Source organism: Phyllobates terribilis, unplaced genomic scaffold, assembly GCF_046119375.1.
Source record: "Phyllobates terribilis strain yellow unplaced genomic scaffold, ASM4611937v1 Scaffold_3__8_contigs__length_932513732, whole genome shotgun sequence".
NCBI lineage: Eukaryota > Metazoa > Chordata > Amphibia > Anura > Dendrobatidae > Phyllobates > Phyllobates terribilis.
The window spans coordinates 185,898,191-185,920,711 of NW_027362763.1; the positions used below are offsets into that span (position 1 = coordinate 185,898,191).

A 22,521-nucleotide genomic window follows, 5' to 3' on the forward strand; every position below is an offset into this window, starting at 1 on the left:
AATCTCTAGTCTGTATAGGAACTGGCTGGGTCAGTTGTATTTTTTTAGTGTTTTACCTATGTTCCCGTGTGAGTTGTTACACAATCATATCACATCACCTACCAGCAAAAATGTGGGCTCAGCTCCTGAGTCTACATCAAAGTCAGGAAGCTGGGGTATAACGTAACTGTAAGGGGTTAAGGTAATACGATTTTGGTCACCTGTTCCCTTTAATTTGAAAAAAAACAATAGTCCTAAAGCGTGTAATATTTTATTCTCTTTGTAATATTGAGGCTCATTCTAATAATCTTTTGTTACCAAAGTAATCTCCATAAATATATTAAAGGTATTGTCCCACGATCATGGGATAAATATTTAAAGACCCCTTTAAATATAAGTAAATCTCATTCAGATTATGGAGGGAGTGGCTCATACCAGACCACGGACAGTAAGGAGGGGTGTTGATTTGACAGAATTTTCGGAATATATTCAAGACTTTTTGAATTTGTATAAGGCAGACAAACTAGGGGTGATACAGCAAGACTACAACAAGGACATGTGTACCAGTGCTATTCATGATTATCATTAGATTTTGGAGCATTTATAATCCCAGTATAGACTGTTCTCAAAATTCAAGTTTTCATATTATGTTAATGTGTGGTTGTATTTTTAATTTGTCCTCAAAGAAGAAAAATCTGAAAGCAAAAACAAGGAATTGCCCACACCCTGGCAGCATGTCAGTGTGCGAGCGAGAAGTTACACTCATGGAACTCCCAAGCGTCAATTACAGGACACTGATTTTGCAAAATGTAGTGACATCTTTATGCAAGTGTTAACAGTGCAGGTAAAGTTTATTGAAAAAATGGTGTTTTTTGCAGACGATAACTGTACAGGGTATGTGTCCATCAGTGGATTGTTCTTCACCACTGGAGGTGCTTAACAGCTGTGGAACGTGCAGGCAGGCAGCAGTTCTGAGGAAAGAATACAAGTAATTTGAGTATCAACCATTTAGGACTACCTATGTAAATGTCACGGGTGTGTCAGAAGTGACAGACAGTCGCCCTGCAGTTGGTTGCAGGAAATCTCTACGTTTGGCATTACAGACACCTTCTTAGAGACTGTCTCTCTAGGACCCAGCAGCTACCTTCCTCTGGCTAATTAACACCCTGCCTGGGTGTATAACTACCTACTGTCTGCTTGAGGGAAGTGCCGGCGATACCTTTCTGAAAGCTTTGAGCAAGTGTATTACTTCATCCTCTCTGGAGCTGTGAGGATGGGTGTTCATCTTTCTGAAGTCGACTAAAAGCTAAGCTATCTACCCTTGTTTGTTCCCCCTTGTTGTCTTTAGTGGTCAGTGGGGATCGACCAGCGCTCATCCCCCTCGCCCTGTCATTCCCGCCAAACGCCAGGGAAAGACAGGGCAAGGTTCATATGCGGCAATTGATGAAGAGCCAATATAGGGACGTTAGTCGAGACAGGGTGATACTAGATCAGCCTAAGGAGGTCTCCACTCCCCCCTTTCCCTAGAGTCTGGACTCCCTTTCCCTCTTCCCTTTGTGTTGCACTAAGTCTTTTCCACACCGTGTGTGTCAGTAGACTTGTTCTTCAAACATGGATCCGATGACTACGACTCATAATCCACATTTACTAAGAAACTAAAAATCTAGTACATTGCCTGGAGTAATAATTTACCAAATCCGTATTTTTATACAAACTTGTTTCAGCCTCCCATTCTACCTGTCGTTCTTGGTTGTGACACTGCTGGTCAATGATTAGAGCTGTGCTCACAGTGTAGTGAGAGGGGACTGTAACCGCTCCGTGCACCGCCACCATGACTGAATGCAGTTGGCTACAGGGAGGATTTAATGCATTTTTCTCCCTGTAGCTGTGCTTCCAGTAAGGCAAACATGATTTTAATGCCATTTACCTGCAGTTTAACCCTATATCTGCAGGTAAATAGCGAATTACAAAATGACAGATTTCCTTTAAATTCTGTGTAGATTGGTGGGGTTTAGGTCCCGTGATCTCCATCAATCACCCAAACGACAGCTCAGAAGTGCACAGCTCCTACCTACAGACTTTCTATTGAATCTATACTCCACTCCATGCGCTAAACCCCCACCAATCTGCAAAGCATTTAAAGGTCAAAAAAATATTTGAAAAATGATCAAAGTTTCGTTTCTCGTTAAAGATATTTATAGTTACATTAGTTTCCATTCCTTTTGGATTTGTGAATATTACCTTCTGTTTAGTAGCATAAACTAATCTGTACTGATATTATGCAAAAAATGGCATAATTGATTTAAATAAGTTTATTTGTAAGCAAAAAAAAGGCATTATTATTATGTATATTTTTTAAATGTTTTTTATTTTTGGGGGGCAGTTTTGGACATCTGTCAGTAGTTACCTGATGTTGTTGAGCATTTATTAAGGGCAGACACCGCTGAGTAGTAGGTTTTTCCCAGGAATTCCTCCATAGTGATTTTCTGATCAATCTCAAACAAGCACTGGGTGGAATCCTTGAAGAGAAGATCTTTGCCCTCCTTAGAGCAGAATAACTGAAATTTTTGTGTCTGGATTCCATTCCGTCCAAACAGTGACTACAAATATGAACATTTAGGGGAAGAAAAATCATTAATTTATTAATTCATTCATTCATTCACTCATAGTGGATGGGTTAGGACATCATGTCACCTTGTTAGACCTATATGTTGTCATGATGTGGAGAAGGAAACAATGGGAGAAACCTTAAAGGGAATCTGTCAGTATGATCAACCCTCCTAAGCCGTATTTATATTCATGCAGGTCATAAAAAGTTGAATAAAATGATACCTTGATATCTGTGATCCAATGCCTTATTTCTGAGAAATGCATGGTTTTCTTAATATGTAAATGAGCTGTTAAGCTCTATGGGCTGGACACTGATCTGCATGAGAATCTGACTCTAGAGCTTATTATAAATAAAAGGGGGGGTTACTAGTGTGAGATATTTAGATCAAGAGAGCAGACTCCGTCATTACATGTCTCACTCAGGTAATGCCTACTTTCATTTAAAATAAGCTCTGGAGGCAAATTCTCAGGGAGATCTATGTCCCGCCCATAGATCTTAATGGCTCATTTACGTTTTAAGAAAAACATGGATTTCTCTGGAGTAAGACATTGAATTGCAGATATTAAGGTATAATTTTATTCAGCTTCCTATGACCTGCATGCTCGTACAGATGGCTTAGGAGGGTTGATGAGTAAAGGTGCTCATAGATCTTAGATAGCTGTTGGCTGACCGCTATCTTTCCTCACTCCCCCATACACATGAATGCTTGGCTCGTCCAGAAGTGGAAGAACAAAAGGATCAGGCATATGAATTCAAGCTGCCCGATCCTTATGTCCCCTGACATCATCGGACCAGTAGGATGTTAGGTAGATGGCTGGTCCCGTTGCAATCGTCGGGTTCGGACTACTTTTCTCTAATGTTTATGGGGCCTTTAGGTTCATAGGAGATTAAGCCAGAAAAAACAACCCTTATGTTCTACATTAGATGGCACACTAGGATCACTTTGCAGAATATGAGAGTCACCTTGTAAGCATATATAGAACCATACTGCAATGATGAGACTCCATCCATTGTATTGAGAAGTGTCATTAGGCACAATTTGATGCCATGTAGGTATAACGCTATTGTAAAAGTACAAGTATCTCAACTCTCTGTGTTCTTTATATTTTTCAGTTATACTTTGGAAAGTTTTGGTATGAATGGACATGAGTGAGTGCAGCAGTTTTTTGTTGTGGGCACAATTTTTGGTGTTCAGACACTTGTTGTGAAGGAACCTAATTTGGGATCAAGATTTCGTTTAGGAATCTGATTGTTTTTCTACTTCCTTTCAAGAAAACCTATGACTTGCTGATGATCTGAAGCCCTTACCTGCTGTTTGCTAAGCATCTTTACCATACTGTTCCTCTTCTCTGGTCGGGTGATGACAGCATGGGCAGGCACCTCTGCCAGGTTGCATGTTTTGTAGTCGCTCACAGATCCCCGAGAGCCATCGAGGCATAACAATTCAAAATCACTTGACTTTAATTTCTTTGCCCATTCCATAGTACTTTTACCTGAACAAAGCCCCACAACAGAGTTAGTAAACTTTTATGTGTAGTTCTCCTTCTAAATTTGCCTTAATATCTCTATGTCCAACTTAAAAAAAAATTGTAAATGGTGTCACTGTCTCCGCCTTCGTACGGATTGAACGTGAAGAGGAAGTCCGGGCTGCAGCTGATCTCTGTCTTCCTCTTCATGTTCAATCCGTACAAAGGCGGAGACAGTGACGCCAACCCTGATTTGGCGCCGGGCACCATTTGTCATTCCACCGCACCAGATCTCTGGGACCGCAAGTGCTGACACCACTGGAACGGCGCCAGCACGGGAGGTGAGTTTATTTTACTTTAATGGGGCCAAACATTTAGTTCAAGAAGGGGTTGTCCTAGTAGTTGGCAACCCCTTTAGCATGGATAGCTTGCAGATCGCCGGGGGTCTGATTAGTGGGAAATCAGTGATACCAAGATCGAAGCTCTGCAGCCCCATCTTTAATAGAACAGAGGTGCACATACTTTGCCACTGCTACGTTCATTGTTTATGGGACTTTCAGAAATATCCAAGCACTCTACATGGCTATCTCACAGACAATGATTGGGGCATCGGCCAGATATGCGACCTCCATTCAGAACAGGGCTGGAGAGCCCCGGGCTGTGCATAGGAGATAACTTTTTCATGGTTAATACCCCTTTAATTTACAGTTCCCTGCCACCTTTTAAATTAGACAATCCTTTTATTGGTTTTGTTTCTGGGAAAGCTGGATGAAAACCAATATTTCTTCAATTAGCAGAGCTAATAATGCAGAGATGCCTGCTCCCATTATTTATGGCTGTATATTGAATCAGATTTGCTGTTCAGGTGCTCAATGAGGTAAAATGGTGACGCTATGAAGGCTTTAACTGCAGCCATATTAGTAGTTACCATGCTTTTGGAGGAACCAGTATAAAAAAAATGATCTAAATATGGAAAGAATTGGGTATGGGAGGAATAATGCCGTTAAATATAAACTTTATAGCAATATATCAGAGGAACTACAATACTTTCTTACCATCTGTATTCTCAAATACTGTTGTGTGCTTCACAAAAGCCACATCTCCTTTTTCAGCAAGACACCTAATAATAAGGAAAGTTGATTCTACATTTACAGTATATTAATCCATTGTATATTAATACCACACAATTAGACATAGAGAATTACATTTAGTAATTAGAGATGTCCACATTGCCACGTCATTCACTAATTTCCCAGTCCTTATATACTGATGGAGCAACATGATCCCTAGGTCACCTATTGCTATATTGCTAGGGGGAAAGCAAACTGATTTCTGCCTGTTTGAAGTTGCAAAGTAGTTAATGACTATAAGATAAATTATGGCGTTAGACAATAATTACCGACCCTAACACCAACATTTTTTGAGCCAGGCAAAGCATTAGGAGTTCCCCAAGAATGGCCAATTTTTTCCAGGGTTCTCATCCGGTAATATGTTTGGTAATCACTGGTATATTGTTTTGCCATTGTGTGCCAAGGATAGCTTTAGGGTGGTGGGAATCGGGTAAGGGTTACACCTAAATGATTTTGCATCAATCTTCGACTAGAGGCCCAATACGAAATAGATAAAGGTCGTCTGACCTGGCCAATTTCTGTGGGATTGGTTGACCATCTGATGTGTATGGAGGCTCCAGACTTTCTCACAACAGATGATGTCAGTGGGATAAGGATTGGGCGGTCGGAATTCAATCACCCGATCCTTTTGTTCTGCAGGCAGATAAGTCACTGCCAGATGATTCTGATAGTGACCTACTACGCTCTCCCCATAGAGAACACAGGAACGGTTGGCTGAGAGGAGCATTCCTGTGTATGAGGAACTCGGGAGGGGGGGAAGCTAATGGCTGAATGATCGTTCACTACTGTGTATGGACAGCTTTAGACTTCTGCGTGAATGCTAACCATTAATATTGATTCTAAAAGTCTGTTAGCCGTCAACTCCTGGGTTACTATATATAGTGGGGTTGATAAGATCACGCTAAGGCCTCATTCAGTTGTTCATGTATCACGGACCAAGAATGGACTTTCATACATGGACTTGACAACCTCATTTATGCCTATAAGGCTGCTGAGGTCAGGTCAGGAGATCCTCGGACAATCCTTGTCTTGCCTACTGTGATACACGGACATCTAAACTCAGCCAAAGATCAACCATTCCCTCTTTTTATACATATGAAAACAATATACTTAGAGACTATACATTTCTGGTACCTGAAGGCTCCAGAGTATCCAAAATAAGCTTCAGCATCACTGGGAGAGCACTTTGTATCTGTGAGCGCTTTGTGTGGGTCACCGATACATAACTGGCAGAAGGTGGAATTGCTATCGGAGCCAGGAGCACAACTTTTACTGAAGTAGGAACCTGCCATAGACACGGAGCAGAAGACTCATTATCAGTTACATTCCATAAATTTCCCATTTGTAAAAAGTGCATATTAGATCAGTTATCAGTAACATAAGTCTGTGGTCTTTGCCCTGGGATATTGCCAGCATATCTGTCCTCTTGGGTTGTATAAGCAAATATACCCTATACTTTCAAATATTACAAATAACACATATAGGAAGTCCATTACTAGCACCAAATTCAAACCTTCTGTGTGCACTTATAATAGACCGTCACTTTTTAAAAACGAATTAGGCTATGTGCCCACGATGCAGAAATGCTCAGGATTTTTTCCTGAGCGTTTCTGCATCTCCCTGACAGAAAAAACACATGCGGATTGTACATGCGGATTGTACATGCGTTTTTCCTGCCAGGGACAAGCGGATGTGAAGCGTTCTTCACATGCATTTCCGCACGCGGGTTGACAAGCGCTTTCCAAGCGATTTTAGCATCACTTGGAAAGTGCTTGTCAACTTGGTCACACTATATAAATCCATGCAACCGGCATGGATTTATATAGTGTGACCTTAAAGAATGGTAAAAAAGAAAAAAATAAATCTATACTTACCTTCTGATGGCCCCCGGAGTCTTTATTCGCTCCTTCCTGGCTTGCCGGCAGCTCGCGGTACACTACACTGAAGGACCTGCCAACACATGACTATGACGTCTGTGCAGGTCCTTCAGTCCACCGCGATCTGCCGGCAAGCGAAGACAAGGAGACCGGGGGCCATCAGAAGGTAAGTATAATATTTATTTTTTATTTTATTCTTTTTTTTTTACAGGTTCTATGGTACCCGGGTCTAGAGGAGAGTCTCCTGTCCTCCACACCCGGGTACCATCTGCACATTGAAACGCATGGATTCCGCATGTACAGATCCAATGATGCAGAATCCAAGCGAATCAATGAAAGTCAATGGCGGCGAAAAAGCAGCGCTTCCGCAAAATAATTGGTAGTGCTGCGTTTTTTTCCGCAATGATAACCCGCAGCGGAAATTTCCGCAGCATGTGCATAGCACATGCGGATTATCATTGGGGAACAATGTAAGGCCTTCTATCATGCGTTTTTAAGCATTTATGCAGCGTTTTTGCCTCTGCGGAAACGCTTAAAAAACGCATCGTGGGCACACAGCCTTAGGGTTGACAGCTCTGCATCCTTGGTACAATAATTGCTCTGATTACCTCATTTTAATTTACTGAAGAATGATTGCACGGGACTAGTGATGAGCGAGCACTAAAATGCTTGGGTACTCGTTGCTCGAGTCGAGCAAATTGGAATACTCGGGTACTCAACCCGAGCAACGAGCCCAATGTAAGTCTATGGGAAACTAGAGCATTTTTCAGGCAGTTCCCCCCGGCGGTCTGCAGAGGGCCTAAAAATTGCCCAAATCGATGGGAACAGTGCTCAAATGACATGGGAACAGCATGGGGGAAGACCCCTGGAAGCATCTCTGACTCCCAGATCACTGCTGTCAGCAACGTGGTCAGAGTATTACGCCACTTTTACGGACTCACAATAAAACATACAAAAATGAAACCAAAATTGATTTTCCTGGGAATTATGTTAAGGAACATCCTTTCCAGGGTAATGACTTGTATACAGTATAAGGCAAAATAAATAACCAAAAACAAAAATACTCCTCCACAACTTGGGCTATGTTCACACATAGCGTTTTTGATGCGTTTTTGCACTTTTGAATTGCTTTCAACCAAGACAAATGCATTCATCAGGAAATGTAATTTTAACATGTTACAACCTTATCTGGCCATGTGGTGTGTGACACATCATCAGACACATGCATACAGTGCTGAAAAGACATGGGAACAGCATGGGGAAGACCTCTGGAAGCATCTCTGACTGCCTAAAAGTGTGCCCATCATAAGTGATCCTTGGCGCATGCGAAGATGTCTCCCGCCATGCACCTGTCGTTGCAGACACTGTCCACGTCCTTGTCCCACTGCAGCGTTCAATTGTCCCTACCCCATTCCTTGGAATGCAAGCGCAAGTATGCAGCCAGCCACCCACCCACCCACAGGCTGCAATACTATACTGCCAAATTTTTGACAGCTGCTTGCACTTGAAATATGGCCTTTTAGGCTCGTGGAGGCTTTTCACAACCTAATGCCAGCGGCGGCCGGGTGTCCATACTCGGTCCCCAGCCGCCACTATATTTCCCGGTATCGCCTCCGCCTTCCACAAGCACGGGTCCCACAACATTACCCGTGCCCTCCCCAGTGCACTTACTGGGAAGGACCGCCTAACCACAAACATGTGGACAGGTGAATGTGGCCAGAAACGGTACGGAGCCAGTCCACAACTTTTTTTTGCTAAGAGTTGTATTTAGCTCGGTGAAAGGACTGGCATAGAGGGAAACCGTATCTACCCTGCGTGTCATTTCTCCCAGGAAATCCTCTAAAGCTGCTTGCACTTGAAATGTGGCCTAAACATTACTGCTGGTACTTTTCTGTGGGAATTTGCTTACCTCCTACCAGCCTGGAATATTTCCAGCAAACTATGGTATGACGCCATGGTATTAGCACTGCCCACAGTACCAGTAGCGAAGCCATCCCCAATTTCCTTCTCAGGAATTTTATTTGGTATATTGAGTGGCTGCCCAAATACATTTTCTCACAAAGGAGCTGAAGATAGAGTGGCAGTAGGTGCAAGTTTCTCCAGCCTGTTAGATATTAGAGGGTGAACGGTAGCACATTGGATCAGTGGTTAGCACTGAAGCCTTGCAGCGCTGGTATCCTGGGTTCAAATCCCAGCAAGGACAACATCTGCAAGGACTTTGTATGTTCTCCCCTTGTTTGCGTGTATTTCCTCTTCAGTAAAAAAAGCAGCAATAGAGTGTCCGGGAACCTTCCCACACACTTTTCTTAGCCAGGACTGCTTCTCAGCAGGGTTGGAATCCTCTGGTGTGCCTTGGCTTCTACCTCAGGAGAGTGCATGATAGCGCTAACTTTGCAGCTGCTATGGGGCTCTTGAGTGGGTGAGAAAGGTTAGCCCTCAGAATCAAATCCTCTGGTGGGCACAATGTTTTTCAATCTGAAACAGCTTCTCAGTGGGAGTTGTATTTCACCACAGCCATATTCTTTAGCTAGGTGAAATGACTGGCATAGAGGGAAACCGTATCTACCCCGTCTGTCATTTCTCCATCACCAGGTTCCGCCCATTGTCACACACGACCATGCCTGGCTGTATGTTCAGCTGTGAGAGCCACAGATCAGGCTGCTGTGTTACAGATTTCAACAACTCTGCAGTGCAGGGCAGTTTGTCAATTAAGCATGTTATCTTCAGCGCAGCCTGTTGCCGCTTGGCCAAGGCAGTGCTGCAGTGCTGTCAGCTTGTGACTGATGTGGTCATTTCGGAGATGGAGGAGGAGGTGCATGAGCTGAACATTGTGATTACATTGAGGTTAAATTGGTGACGCTGTTTTTTATACTAAAGAAAGATCCTATTGTTTTGGATTTTTTACGTTATTTATTAAGACAAATGCATTCACCGGGAAAGACACACGGAGCAGGGCCACAGTAACAAGGTACGACATGTTCCCATTAGAAAGGAGAGGGTCTGTTATACAGTTATAGGGTATGAAGTGAGTCCAATGGCTGACCAATTTTAGGAAAAACCCCTCTAAGAATTTAAAGACACACAGAGCAGGGCCACAGTAACGACAAATTCCCATTAGAAAGGAGAGAGTCTCCCATAGTGTTGGCCTATGCAGTGAATGCAAGGGCTGTCAAAAATTTGGAGGCACTTCAATGTCCCTTGGAAGAGACGTGGAGGAGGGCCTCATAAAAAAATGTTCCCATTAGAAAGGAGCGGGCCTCCTATACTTGTAATGCCCATGCACTAAGTGTATGGGCTGACAAACATTTACCCCTGGGGGGTATACATGAACATACGGTATAAAATGTTTTTTTACGGGCATCATAAACACCCTTTAAAAAAATGTGGGTGCTGCATCATGGACCACGGTCACCCTGGTGATATGGTGGTGGAGGATGAGGAGAAGGAGGAGGACAAGAGCAAATAGACAAAATCAGGAAGCGTGTACCCATGTGTGGGTGTGAAAAGGTGCATGGGAATACACCTCCCAAGAAAAGACACTGGATTTGAGTTTATGTTACGCTGCTATCATTCGGTGGTGTTGAGAAGTCTGGCCCAATCCAGCCCTTGTTCATTTTTATAACAGTCAGCCTGTCAGCGGATGCGCTTATCAGTTATAATTCCACCAGTGGCACTAAAAACCATCTCTGATAAAACGCTGGCGGCAGGGCAGGCCAGGACCTCCAAGGAATAGAGAGCCAGTTCATTCCATGTATCCAGCTTGGATACCCAATAATTATAAGGCACTGAGGAATCACGGAGGTCCTTGGTACGGTCTTCAAGGTACTCCCTCAGCATCTTCCCAAACTTTGCACTCCTTGTGAGAGTACCCCGCGCCTCAGGGCCTGTGCGATGGGAGGGTCTGAGAAAACTCTCCCAGAACTTTGACAGTGTTCCCCTGCCTCTGCTGGATTGAAGTTGTGTCTCTCTCGCCTGTACTCCTTGGTTGTCCAACGAAGTGTGCCCTCTGCCGCCAGCGTTTTCAGATGGGAATTTTTTTAATAGTTCCGCAACAAGGGCCTTTTGGTACTGCCCCATTTTTGTAGACCTGTCCGCCTCAGGAATAAGAGATATAAAGTTCTCCTTGTAGAGTGGGTCTAGAAGTGTCACCAACCAGTAATGACTGTCACCCAAAATTTTGAGAACGCGAGGGTTATGGGAAAGGCAGCGTAACATAAACTCAGCCATGCGTGCCAGACTACTAACAGGCAAGATTTCCGTGCCCTCACCAAGAGGATGACTGACCATGCTCTCCTCCTCCTCCTCTCTGTCCTCTGGCAATCCACGCTGAACAGACGGTATGACAGCTGTGCAGGTAGTACCGTCTATAGTGCATGAAACTAGCTCCTGTCCCTCCTCCTCCTCCTCTTCCTCATTGTCACCCAATCCACGTTGGGATGAGATGAGGCTTGACTGTGTGTAATCACCCTGTATGGTTCCTTGCTCCATCTCATCGTGCTCCGCCTGCAATGCATCCTCTTTGATTGTGAGCAGAGAGCATTTCAGAAGACAGAGAAGCGGGATGGTGAGGCTAATTATGGCATCATCGCCACTCACCATCTTGGTGGAGTCCTCAAAGTTTTGGAGGATGGTACATATGTCTGACATCCATGTCCACTCCTGAGGTCTTATGTGTGGAGTCTGAACTGAATACCGACGACCTTGTTGATGCTAGTACTCAACAACTTCCCTCTTCTGCTCACAAATCCTTCCCAACATCTGCAGTGTAGAGTTCCAACGCGTGGGGACATCACACACCAGCCTGTGAGCTGGAAGCTACAAATGCTGCTGAAACACTGCAAGGGCGGCGGAAGCTGTAGCTGACTTTCTAAAATGGGCACACAGGCAATGTACTTTAACAAGCAGATCCGGCAGCTCTGGGTAGGATTTGAGAAACCGCTGAACCACAAGGTTAAGCACATGGGCCAGGCCTGATATGTGTGTGAGCTCGCCTTGCCTTAGAGCCGCCACCAGGTTCCGGCCATTGTCACACAAGACCAAGGCTGGCTTTAGGTTCAGTGGTGTGAGCCACAGATCTGCCTGCTCTTTCAGAGCTGTCCACAACTCTTCAGAATTCTGCGGATTTTCACCTAAACATATTATCTTCAGCACAGCCTGTTGCCGCTTGGCCGAGGCAGTGTTGCAGTGTTTCCAGCTTGTGACGGATGTGGTCATTTCGGAGATGGAGGCTGAAGAGGAGGAGGAGGCTGAGGAGGATAAGGTGGAGGAGCTGTAGACCGTGGGGGCAACCCTGATTGACCTAGGGCCCGTAATCCTTGGCGTCGGGAGGATGTGTTCCGTCCTAAGGTCCGACTGGGTCCCGGCTTCCACTATGTTAACCCAGTGTGCTGTCAGCGAGATGTACCGTCCCTGCCCACAAGCAGTTGTCCACGTGTCCGTGGTTAGGTGGACTTTACCGGTAACTGCGTTGTTGAGAGCATGGCTAATGTTTTGGGACATGTGCTTGTGTAATGCGGGGACGGCACACCGGGAGAAATACTGGCGGCTGGGGACCAAGTACCGAGGGACGGCCGCCGCCATCAGGTTGCGGAATGCTTCCGTTTCCATGAGCCTAAAAGGCAACATTTCGAGCGCAAGCAGTCGTGAAATGTGAAAATTTAGTAGTGTGGCCCGTGGGGCGCTGGCTGCATATTTGCGCTTGCGTTCCAAGGACTGGGGTATGGACAGCTAAACGCTGCGCTGGGACAAGGACATGGACATGCTTCCTGATGCTGCTACTTGAGAGTGTGCAACGACAGGTGCAGGGCAGGAGGCGTCTTCGCATGCACCATGGACAGGAGATTGACTTGCATGCACAACAGCGGAAGAAGCAATGGTGCCACCCACAGACACTGTTCCTGGACCCTGGGGTTCGGCCCACAAAGTCGGGTGCTTTGCTGCCATGTGCCTGATCATGCTGGTGGTGGTCAGGCTGGTCGTTTTGCCACCCCTGCTAATGCTAGCCTGGCAGGTGGTGCAAATGGCCTTTTTGGGGTTATCGGCAGAGTGTTTAAAAAACAATCAGACTCGGGAAGACCTAACAGTTGTACTGGCAACTTCCTTCGCGTTGGTGTTACGGGGAACGGTTGCCTGACTTCTTTCTGCGGCCACCACACTGCTTCTTCCTGCCTGTTGGGGTGCTCTGCCTCCCTCCCCCTGTGTGCTGCTGTCCTCGCTCTGCATGTCCTACTGCCAGGTTGGGTCAGTTACTATATCTTCCACCACCTCGTCTTCCACTTCCGCACCCTGGTCCTCCTCCTGACTTTCTGGCAATTGTGTCTCATCATCGTCCACCTCTTGTGACACTTTCCCACAGTCGCCTTCGTGTGACCGCGGCTGCTCAAATATTTGGGCATCGCTACACGCGATCTCCTCTTGCCCCGCTTCAAGTGGACCGGGCGAGAGGCCCGAATCTATAAATGGAAAAGTGAACAGCTCTTCAGAGTGTCCAGGTGTGGGATCAGTTGTCTCTGGGTACTCGGCATGGTGGGAGAAAGGAGGATCAGGGTGAGGAATATGCGGTCCAGATTCACGGCTACTGAGACTTGACCATGTGGAAGACAGGGTGGTGGTGGTGGTGGCTAAGTGACTGGAAGCATTATCCGCTATCCAACCAACAACCTTTTGACACTGCTCTGGGTTCAATAGTGGTGTGCTGCGGTCCACTATAAATTGGGACAGAAAGGTCAGGTGAAAAGATGGGGGTGTTTCTTGTGGCACAATTTCAGCTTGCCCACGGCCTTGTCCTCGGCCTCTACATGCACCATTACCATCACGTCCAGTTCCCCGTCCCTTGCCACGTGCCTTGCCCATTTTAAATGGAAGACAGTATCTTCCACGCTCACTACAAATGACTGAGTTTGGAGCGAACTTATATGTGATCCGTGTTATGGAGAAAACAGAGTTTTAAATACCTGGCCTGTAGGTAAGTAGTTTGAACAGCAAACAGCGGTGAATTGCTTCAATGACAAACTAAAAGAAAATTTTATATGGAGGCCAGAAATGGCAGTATTTTCTGACAACGTATATGTGATCCATTTGACGGAGAAAACTGAGTTTTAAATACCTGACCTGTAGGTAAGTAGTTTGACCAGTAAACTGCGGTGAATTGCTTCAATGACACACTAAAGGAAATTTTTAATGGAGGCCAGAAATGGCAGTATTTTCTAACAACGTATATGTGATCCGTTTGAAGGAGAAAACACAGTTTTAAATAGCTGGATTCTGCAGTGCCAACAAACAAATGGCGCAGAAAAAATGGTGTTCTCTGGATTGTTTTTTAAACAAATAATGAGGATTAAAATCCAAAGAAAAGTATTCCTGGCCCTTGAGACCTGGGCCTTTGTATAGAAATATCTAACAGCAGCAGAAGGCAGAATTGGAATGGAGCCTCTTGTGCTATATGCACTGCAGTCTGCTATATACACCGCCTGCCTATACACCCTGCCTGCCTGATATCTCTGCAGATGGATTAGTCCTCAGAAGGACTGTTTGTTAAGATGGATATGTGTAATGTACGGTTTTTCTCCCTACACTACCTAATACACAATCAAATCTCTCCCTGACACAGCAGCAGCTCTCCCTACACTGATCCGGAGTGACTGTGATGAGCATGGCGGCGCCAGGTCTGATATAGACCTGATAACGCTGTGCGGCCATCCAATCACTGTAATGCCGACAACCAACATGGCTACGGCATTACAGTGCATGGCAGGCAATCCCTGCATGTTCATTGGCTCTCTAAAGAGCACCAAACATGCAGGGAGGAGACCCGAGTTCCCGCCCGAGCAACCCGGAAATACTCGGCGAGCGCCGAGCATCTCGAGCTCATCACTAGTCTCTACCAATACTACAATCCATGTGGCTCACGATGTAAGTGACGTGTTGGATAAATGATGTAGCTGGATTGTAACAATATTATTCTGCAACAAATGTAATGATGTATATTAAATGCAATTTAATTTGGTGAATGTAATATTAAATGTATTATTCTGTGAGAATTTTTATATTATTGAAAGGTCTTGGAGAAGTAATTATTTTTAGAATAGAATCTTTTAAAACTTCTACAATATCATGTCTTTGGGTTTTGTTCGGAAAAATGACACCAGGTGGACCCCATACTAATCAGTAGGGCTCCTCTGCTTCTGTTTGCATTAGTTAGTTAACGGGTCCATTTTGGGCATGAATTCCATTTATTTGTACATAAAACCGAACTCCTAAATGGATAAGTGAACGTAGCCTTAGAAATGATGTAACATGTCCAAATCCTGAATAAAATGTATGTAAGAACCAGCATCTTTGTGCAGTGTTCATGCTCACTGGGTTTATATATTGCTGGTACATGTATTTTAGTCACAGGTATGAAGTAGGACAGCAGGGTGCTCAGATTAGGCAGTCCCTGCTAGTTGTGTGGTAATGACGCCATGTACTTCATTCCTGTGACAGCTGTAGCCAGTCATTGGCCTCAGCTAGTCTTTAGCTGCAGTGGTCACATGAACGATCTATGGCGGCACTGCTTCAGAACCAGCTGAGATCACCGGAGCAGTGGTGCAGGAGCACCAGGTCATCTAAAGGGCGAGTAATGGTTATTTGGTTTATTACATTTGATGCTATTTGCCCACTGTATTAAAATCATGGAGAATCCATTTAATAATTGAGGGTGCTTCTGTACAATAGAAATGTAGTATTAGAGCAGGAAAGCATGGCTAAGGTCCTCAGCATAGGCTCTTATTTCATCTACATCATGGCTTTTTGAATCACTGACTTGGTGGATCAGGGAAATGTGGTAGACATAGTATATTTCGACTTCAGCAAAGCATTTGATAAAGTATCTCATACTATGCTTATTGAAAAAAATGACCAAGTATGGGATTGACAAGAATACGGTTAGGGAGATTCATAACTGGCTCAGTGATTGTACTCAAAGAGTGGTAATAAATGGTTGCGCATTCAATTGGAAGAGTGTTTCAAGTGGGGTACCACAAGGCTCTGTCTGGCCCCAGTGTTGTTCAACATTTTAATAAATGATCTAGATAAGGGAACTGAAGGTAACATAGTAACATAGTTTTTAAGGTTGAAGGAAGACTAAGTCCATCTAGTTCAACCCATAGCCTAACTTGTTGATCCAGAGGAAGGCAAAAAAAACTATGTGGCAAACACTAAGCTCCACATTGGGGAAAAAAATTGCTTCCCGACTCCATACGACAATCAGACTAGTTCCCTGGATCAACGCCCTATCAAGGAATCTAGTATTTATAACCTGTAATATTATACTTTTCAAGAAAGGCATCCATGCCCTTCTTAAATTTTAACAGTGAATCACTCATTACAACATCATGCGGCAGAGAGTTCCATAGTCTCACTGCTCTTACAGTAAAGAATCCCCGTCTGTGATTATGATTAAACCTTCTTTCCTCCAGACGTAGAAGATGCCCCCTTGTCCCCGTCTCAGGCCTCAGAGTATAAAGATCAGTAGAAAGGTCTTTGTACTGTCCCCTCATATACTTGTACATAGTAATAAGATCACCCCTAAGCCTTCTTTTTTCCACAGTAAATAACCCCAAGTGTAATAACCTGTCTTGGTATTGCAGACCCCCCAGTCCTCTAATAACCTTGGTCGCTCTTCTCTGCACCCGCTTTAGTTCAGCTATGTCTTTCTTATACACCGGAGACCAGAACTGTACACAGTATTCTAAGTGTGGTCGCACTAATGACTTGTATAGAGGTAAAATTATGTTCTCCTCATGAGCATCTATGCCTCTTTTAATGCATCCCATTATTTTATTTGCCTTTGCAGAAGCAGCCTGACACTGGCCACTAAACGTGAGCTTGTCATCCACCAATACACCCAGGTCTTTTTCAGTCACAGTTTTGCCCAGTGTTTTACAATTAAGCATATAATTATACATTTTATTTCCTCTGCCCAAGTGCATTACCTTACATTTATCCCCATTAAAGCTCATTTGCCATTTATCAGCCCAAGCTTCTAGTTTACATAGATCCTCCTGTAATATAAAATTGTCCTCCTCTGTATTGATTACCCTGCAGAGTTTAGTGTCATCTGCAAATATTGAAATATTACTCTGTATGCCCCCTACAAGGTCATTAATAAATATGTTAAAAACAAGGGGGCCCAATACTGACCCCTGTGGTACCCCACTGTTAACTGAGACCCAGTCTGAGTGTTTTCCATTAATAACCACCCTTTGTTTCCTATCACTGAGCCAATTCTTAACCCACATACATATATTTTCCCCTATCCCCATTGTTCTCATTTTATGTATCAACCTTTTGTGTGGAACCGTATCAAAAGCTTTTGAAAAGTCCATATACACAACATCCACTGCATTTCCTTGGTCCAGTCCGGAAATTGCCTTCTCATAAAAACTGATCAGATTAGTTTGACAGGAACGGTCCCTCGTAAGCCCTTGTTGATATTGGGTCATGAAGTTATTCCTCCTCAGATACTCTATCAGAGCATCTCTTAGGAAACCCGCCAGGATTTTACCCACAGTAGAGGTTAAGCTTACTGGCCTATAATTTCCAAGTTCAGTTTTTGTCCCCTTTTTGAATATTGGCACCACATTTGCTATACGCCAGTCCTGTGATACAGACCCTGTTATTATGGAATCTTTAAAGATTAAAAATAATGGTCTATCTATGACATTACTTAATTCCTGCAGTACTCGCGGGTGTATCCCATCCGGGCCCGGGGATTTGTCAACTTTAGTGATTTTTAGATGCCGCCGTACTTCCTGCTGGGTTAAGCAAGTGACATTTACTGGAGAATTTTTGTTATCACTAATCATGTTTTCTGTCATGCGATTTTCTTGTGTAAATATGGTTGAAAAAAAATCATTTAGCATATTGGCTTTTTCCTCTTCCTCATCCACCATTTCACCCAGACTAATTTTAAGGGGGCCAACACTATCATTTTTTAGTTTTTTACTATTTATGTAGTTAAAGAATATTTTGGGGTTATTTTTACTGTCTCTGGCAATGATTCTCTCTGCCTCAATCTTTGCTGCCTTGATTTGTTTTTTACATAATTTATTTAATTTTCTATATTTATTTAATGCCTCATCACTACCTACTTGCTTTAGTTCTCTAAATGCTTTCTTTTTGTCACTCATTGCGCCCCTTACAGCTCTATTTAGCCATAGTGGTTTCCTCCTATTTCTAGGATGTTTATTCCCAAGGGGTATATATTGTGCACAGGTCCTATTCAGGATGTTAATAAATGTCTCCCATTTGCTTTGTGTAGCTTTATATCTCAGGATATCGTCCCAGTTTATTGCACTAAGATCATCTCTTAACCGTTGGAAATTTGCCTTCCTGAAGTTTAGTGTCCTTGTAACCCCTCTACTACACATCTTATTAAAGGTTACATGAAAACGTATTATTTTGTGATCACTATTACCCAAGTGACCCCCAACTCGTATATTTGATATGCGGTCTGGCCTATTGGTTAATATTAGGTCTAGCAGTGCCCCCCTTCTTGTTGGGTCCTGAACCAGTTGTGAAAGGTAATTGTCTCTCATAGTAGTCAAAAACCTATTTCCTTTGCTTGAACTACATGTTTCTGTCCCCCAATGTATTTCAGGGTAGTTGAAGTCTCCCATAATAATGACTTCTCCTTGAGTCGCTGCTTCATCTATTTGCTTTACGAGGATATTCTCCACTACTTCCATTATTTTTGGAGACTTATAACAAACCCCTATCAGTAATTTATTATTTTTTCCCCCTCCCCTTATCTCCACCCACAGGGACTCTACATTTTCATTAGATTCACATATATCCTCCCGCAAGACAGGTTTTAAGGATGATTTTACATATAAACACACACCCCCCCCTCGCTTGTTTGTACGGTCATTTCTGAACAGACTATAGCCCTGTAAATTAACTGCCCTGTCATGGCTCTCGTCCAGCCACGTCTCAGATATCCCTACCATGTCATAATTATTTTCCAACAAAATTAATTCTAATTCCTCCATTTTGTTGGTGAGGCTTCTGGCATTAGTGTACATGCATTTTATGTATCTCTCTGTACCTCTATTCCTTCTTACTTTATTGACTGTTCTAACCCCACCCCCAATTTCTTTATTTGTGCCCAGGTCACTATCTGCACTATCTTCCCCACCTATAAAATGAATACCCTCCCCCCCAATGCCTAGTTTAAACACTCCTCCAACCTTCTAGCCATTTTCTCCCCCAGCACAGCTGCACCCTCCCCATTAAGGTGCAGCCGGTCCCTAGCGTAGAGTCTGTAGCCAACTGACAAGTTTGCCCAGTTCTCCAGGAACCCAAATCCCTCCTTCCTACACCAGTTCTTGAGCCACTTATTTATCTCCCTAATCTCCCGTTGCCTCTCTGGCGTGGCACGTGGTACCGGTAGTATTTCAGAGAATACCACCTTGGAGGTCCTTGCTTTCAGCTTGCAGCCTAATTCCCTGAAATCATCTTTAAGGACCTTCCACCTACCTCTAACTTTGTCATTTGTGCCAATGTGCACCATGACCGCTGGGTCCTCACCAGCCCCTCCCAGTAATCTGTCAACCCGATCAGCGATGTGCCGGACTCGAGCGCCAGGTAGGCAGCACACTGTTCGACGATCCCTGTCTTTGTGACAGATTGCCCTATCTGTTCCCCTAATAATTGAGCCCCCCACTACCAGCACCTGCCTGGCCTGCCCTACTCTCCTATTTCCCTCTTTACTGGAGCTGACACTCCTCCGGCTTTCAGGGGACATGCCTTGCTGCAGTAGTGCTACCCCTGTACCGCCACTCCCCTCATCTGCCAACTTTGCAAACTTATTGGGGTGTGCCAGATCAGGACTAGCCTCCCTGGCACTCTTCCCTCTACCACCCCTTCTAACTGTCACCCAACTAGCGACCTCACTGTCCTGCAGCTCCCGACTACCACCCTCCCCCACATCTACCCCAGTGAGCTGCTGCTCAGTGAGCAGCAGACTCCTTTCCATGTTGTCAATGGATCTCAGTGTTGCCAGCTGCTCATTTAGATCCAGTATCTGGGCTTCCAAACGCACAACGTGCACACATCTCGCGCAGCAGTAAGCAACCCCGACCGACTGTTCAAGGAATACATACATGTGGCAAGATGTACACTGGATAGCATTGTCAATAATGGAGCTCATTTCCTAATGGGGATTGCAATAGACAGAATGTTAAGTAAAAAGAAAAGTAAAGAATTAATGAAATACAGTCAGCAATTCAGTCCAAAGTCCTCCCTTCCAAACTCCCTGAATACAAAGTCACTGAAAAACAAGTCACACACTTACTTTCGTTCGCACTTACACTCCGGACACACGCAGCTCGTTCACACTCGCAAACTAAGAGATTTAAAGAGTTTTTTTTTTCTCCCTTTTCCAGCAATGCACCCTTCACCTCAATGCACTTCCAAAGGGAGGGATAGCTAACACTAGAGAAGACAGTCAAATGATTCGGATGGATCTAGATAAGCTTGAAGAATGTGCAGTGACTAATAGAATGGTATTTAACAGGGAAAATGCAAGATTCTACATCTGGGCAAGAAAAAAGAAAATTAAATCTACAGAATGGGTGGAATAAAACTAAGCAACTGCACGTGTGAAAAAGACTTGAGTATACTAATAGATCACAGACTGCACATGAGTCAGTAGTATGATGCAGCAGCAAAAAAGGCAAACACAGTTCAGGGATGTATTAAGAGACGCATAGAGTCTAGATCACGTGAAGTAATTATTCCCCTCTACTCCTTGGTCAGACCTCATCTGGAATACTGTGCCCAGTTCTGGGCACCACATTTTAAAAAAGACATTGAAAAAGCAGAGCAAGTTCAGAGAAGAGCTACTAGGATAGTGAGTGGACTGCAAAGTATGTCCTACGAGGAACGGTTAAAGGATCTGGGAATGTTTAGCTTGCAAAAAAGAAGACAGAGAGGAGACTTAATAGCTGTCTACAAATATCTCAAGGGCTGTCACAGTGTAGAAGGATCATACTTATTCTCATTTGCACATGGAAACACAAGCAATGGAATTAAACTGAAAGGGAGAAGTGTCACAGGTGTGTCAGATGTGACATACAGTCACCCTGCAGTTGGTTGCAGAAGATCTCTCTGTTTGGTATTACAGACACCTTCTTAGCTGTCTCACTCTAGGACCCAGCGGCTACCTCCCCCGGCTAATTGACACCCAGGCTGGGTGTTTAAATACTGGCTGTTGCTAGAGGGAGGTGCCGGTGATATTCACATGACCCCTTGTGAAGGCTTGGAGCAAGTGCAGTTCTTACTTCCTCTCATGCTAAGAGGACGTGTGTGCAATCTCTCTGAAGTCAAATCAAGCTAAGCTACTTCCCCCATGTCTGTCTCCCCTTGCCGTCTTTAGTGTTTAGTGGGGACTGACTAGCGCTCATCCCCATCGTTCCCTAGCCAGACCCTAGCTCTAGGAAGAGGCAGGGTTTTAGGTTCCTGTTCGGCGATTGGTGAGCAACCAATGTAGGGACGGTAGGGAAGACAGGGTGACATCAGATCAGCCTAGGAGGTCTCAACCCCCTCTGTCCTTAGTGTCTTCCCTTCATCCCTTCGTGTGGCACTTTGTCCTTCCTATACTGTGTGTGACAAGAAGATACAGATTAGATATTAGAAAAAACTTTTTGACAGTGAGGGTGATCAATGAGTGGAACAGGCTTCCACAAGAGGTGGCGAGTTCTTCAATGCAAGTCTACAAACAGAGGCTGGACAGACATCTGTCTGAGATGGTTTAGTGAATCCTGCATTGAGCAGGGAGTTGGAAACAATGACCCTGGAGGTCCCCTCCAACTCTAACATTCTAGGATTCTATTATATAGTATCCATTGCTTTGAAGAAAAGCATAGTGCAGAATGCTACTATATTCCCTCCACCAAATCTAATGGGATTTGCAGTGGAGGCTCCTTAGCCCTTGATCATTCTGCTCACCAGTGGTTCTGTTTATTAGCAGTAGATATTTCTGTGTGATGGATTTGAGGGTGGAAGTTTCTTAGACTCTCCAGGAAGATCATGTGGTATTGTGGACAGTTCTTTATCTCATTCTCAGCTCTTTTTATAGTTGTCACATAATTTTATACTCACCAATATCACAATTATTATTCTTCTTATTAATAAGACCTACAGGAATATTCCAGCCCGCTGTGCGTCCTACAGCCGTATGACATGACATCTTGCCTTTAAGATTATTCCACGAGATTTCTTTGTTACTTTTCTTCACAACAGCAACAGCATAATATGTTCCTTTGTAGAGATAACAACAAAAATTGTAATTTACACTATACACAATGAGGACAAATGTGCACCTTCATACTGTGCTTTTTATAATGCAATATGTACTCTTTCTGTGGTCATCTTATTCATAGTCAGCATACTAAAAGTAATAATGCATATTCTAA

The 22,521-nt window shown here is 44.0% G+C and overlaps 1 protein-coding gene across 1 annotated transcript in view; it reads right to left on the bottom strand.

Annotated features, from left to right (window-relative positions):
• Positions 1–297: 297 nt before the first annotated feature.
• Positions 298–22,521, bottom strand: part of LOC141258004 (serotransferrin-B-like) — a 68,355-nt gene continuing 46,131 nt past the window's right edge. Inside the window, exons 12-17 of the mRNA XM_073672994.1 lie at positions 22,208–22,366; positions 6,321–6,471; positions 5,112–5,176; positions 3,899–4,083; positions 2,387–2,579; positions 298–950 (exon numbers count right to left, since the gene is read on the bottom strand). Coding sequence (XP_073529095.1) covers positions 916–950; positions 2,387–2,579; positions 3,899–4,083; positions 5,112–5,176; positions 6,321–6,471; positions 22,208–22,366 — 788 coding nt within the window. The 3' untranslated portion in view covers positions 298–915. The remainder of the gene's footprint in view (positions 951–2,386; positions 2,580–3,898; positions 4,084–5,111; positions 5,177–6,320; positions 6,472–22,207; positions 22,367–22,521) is intronic.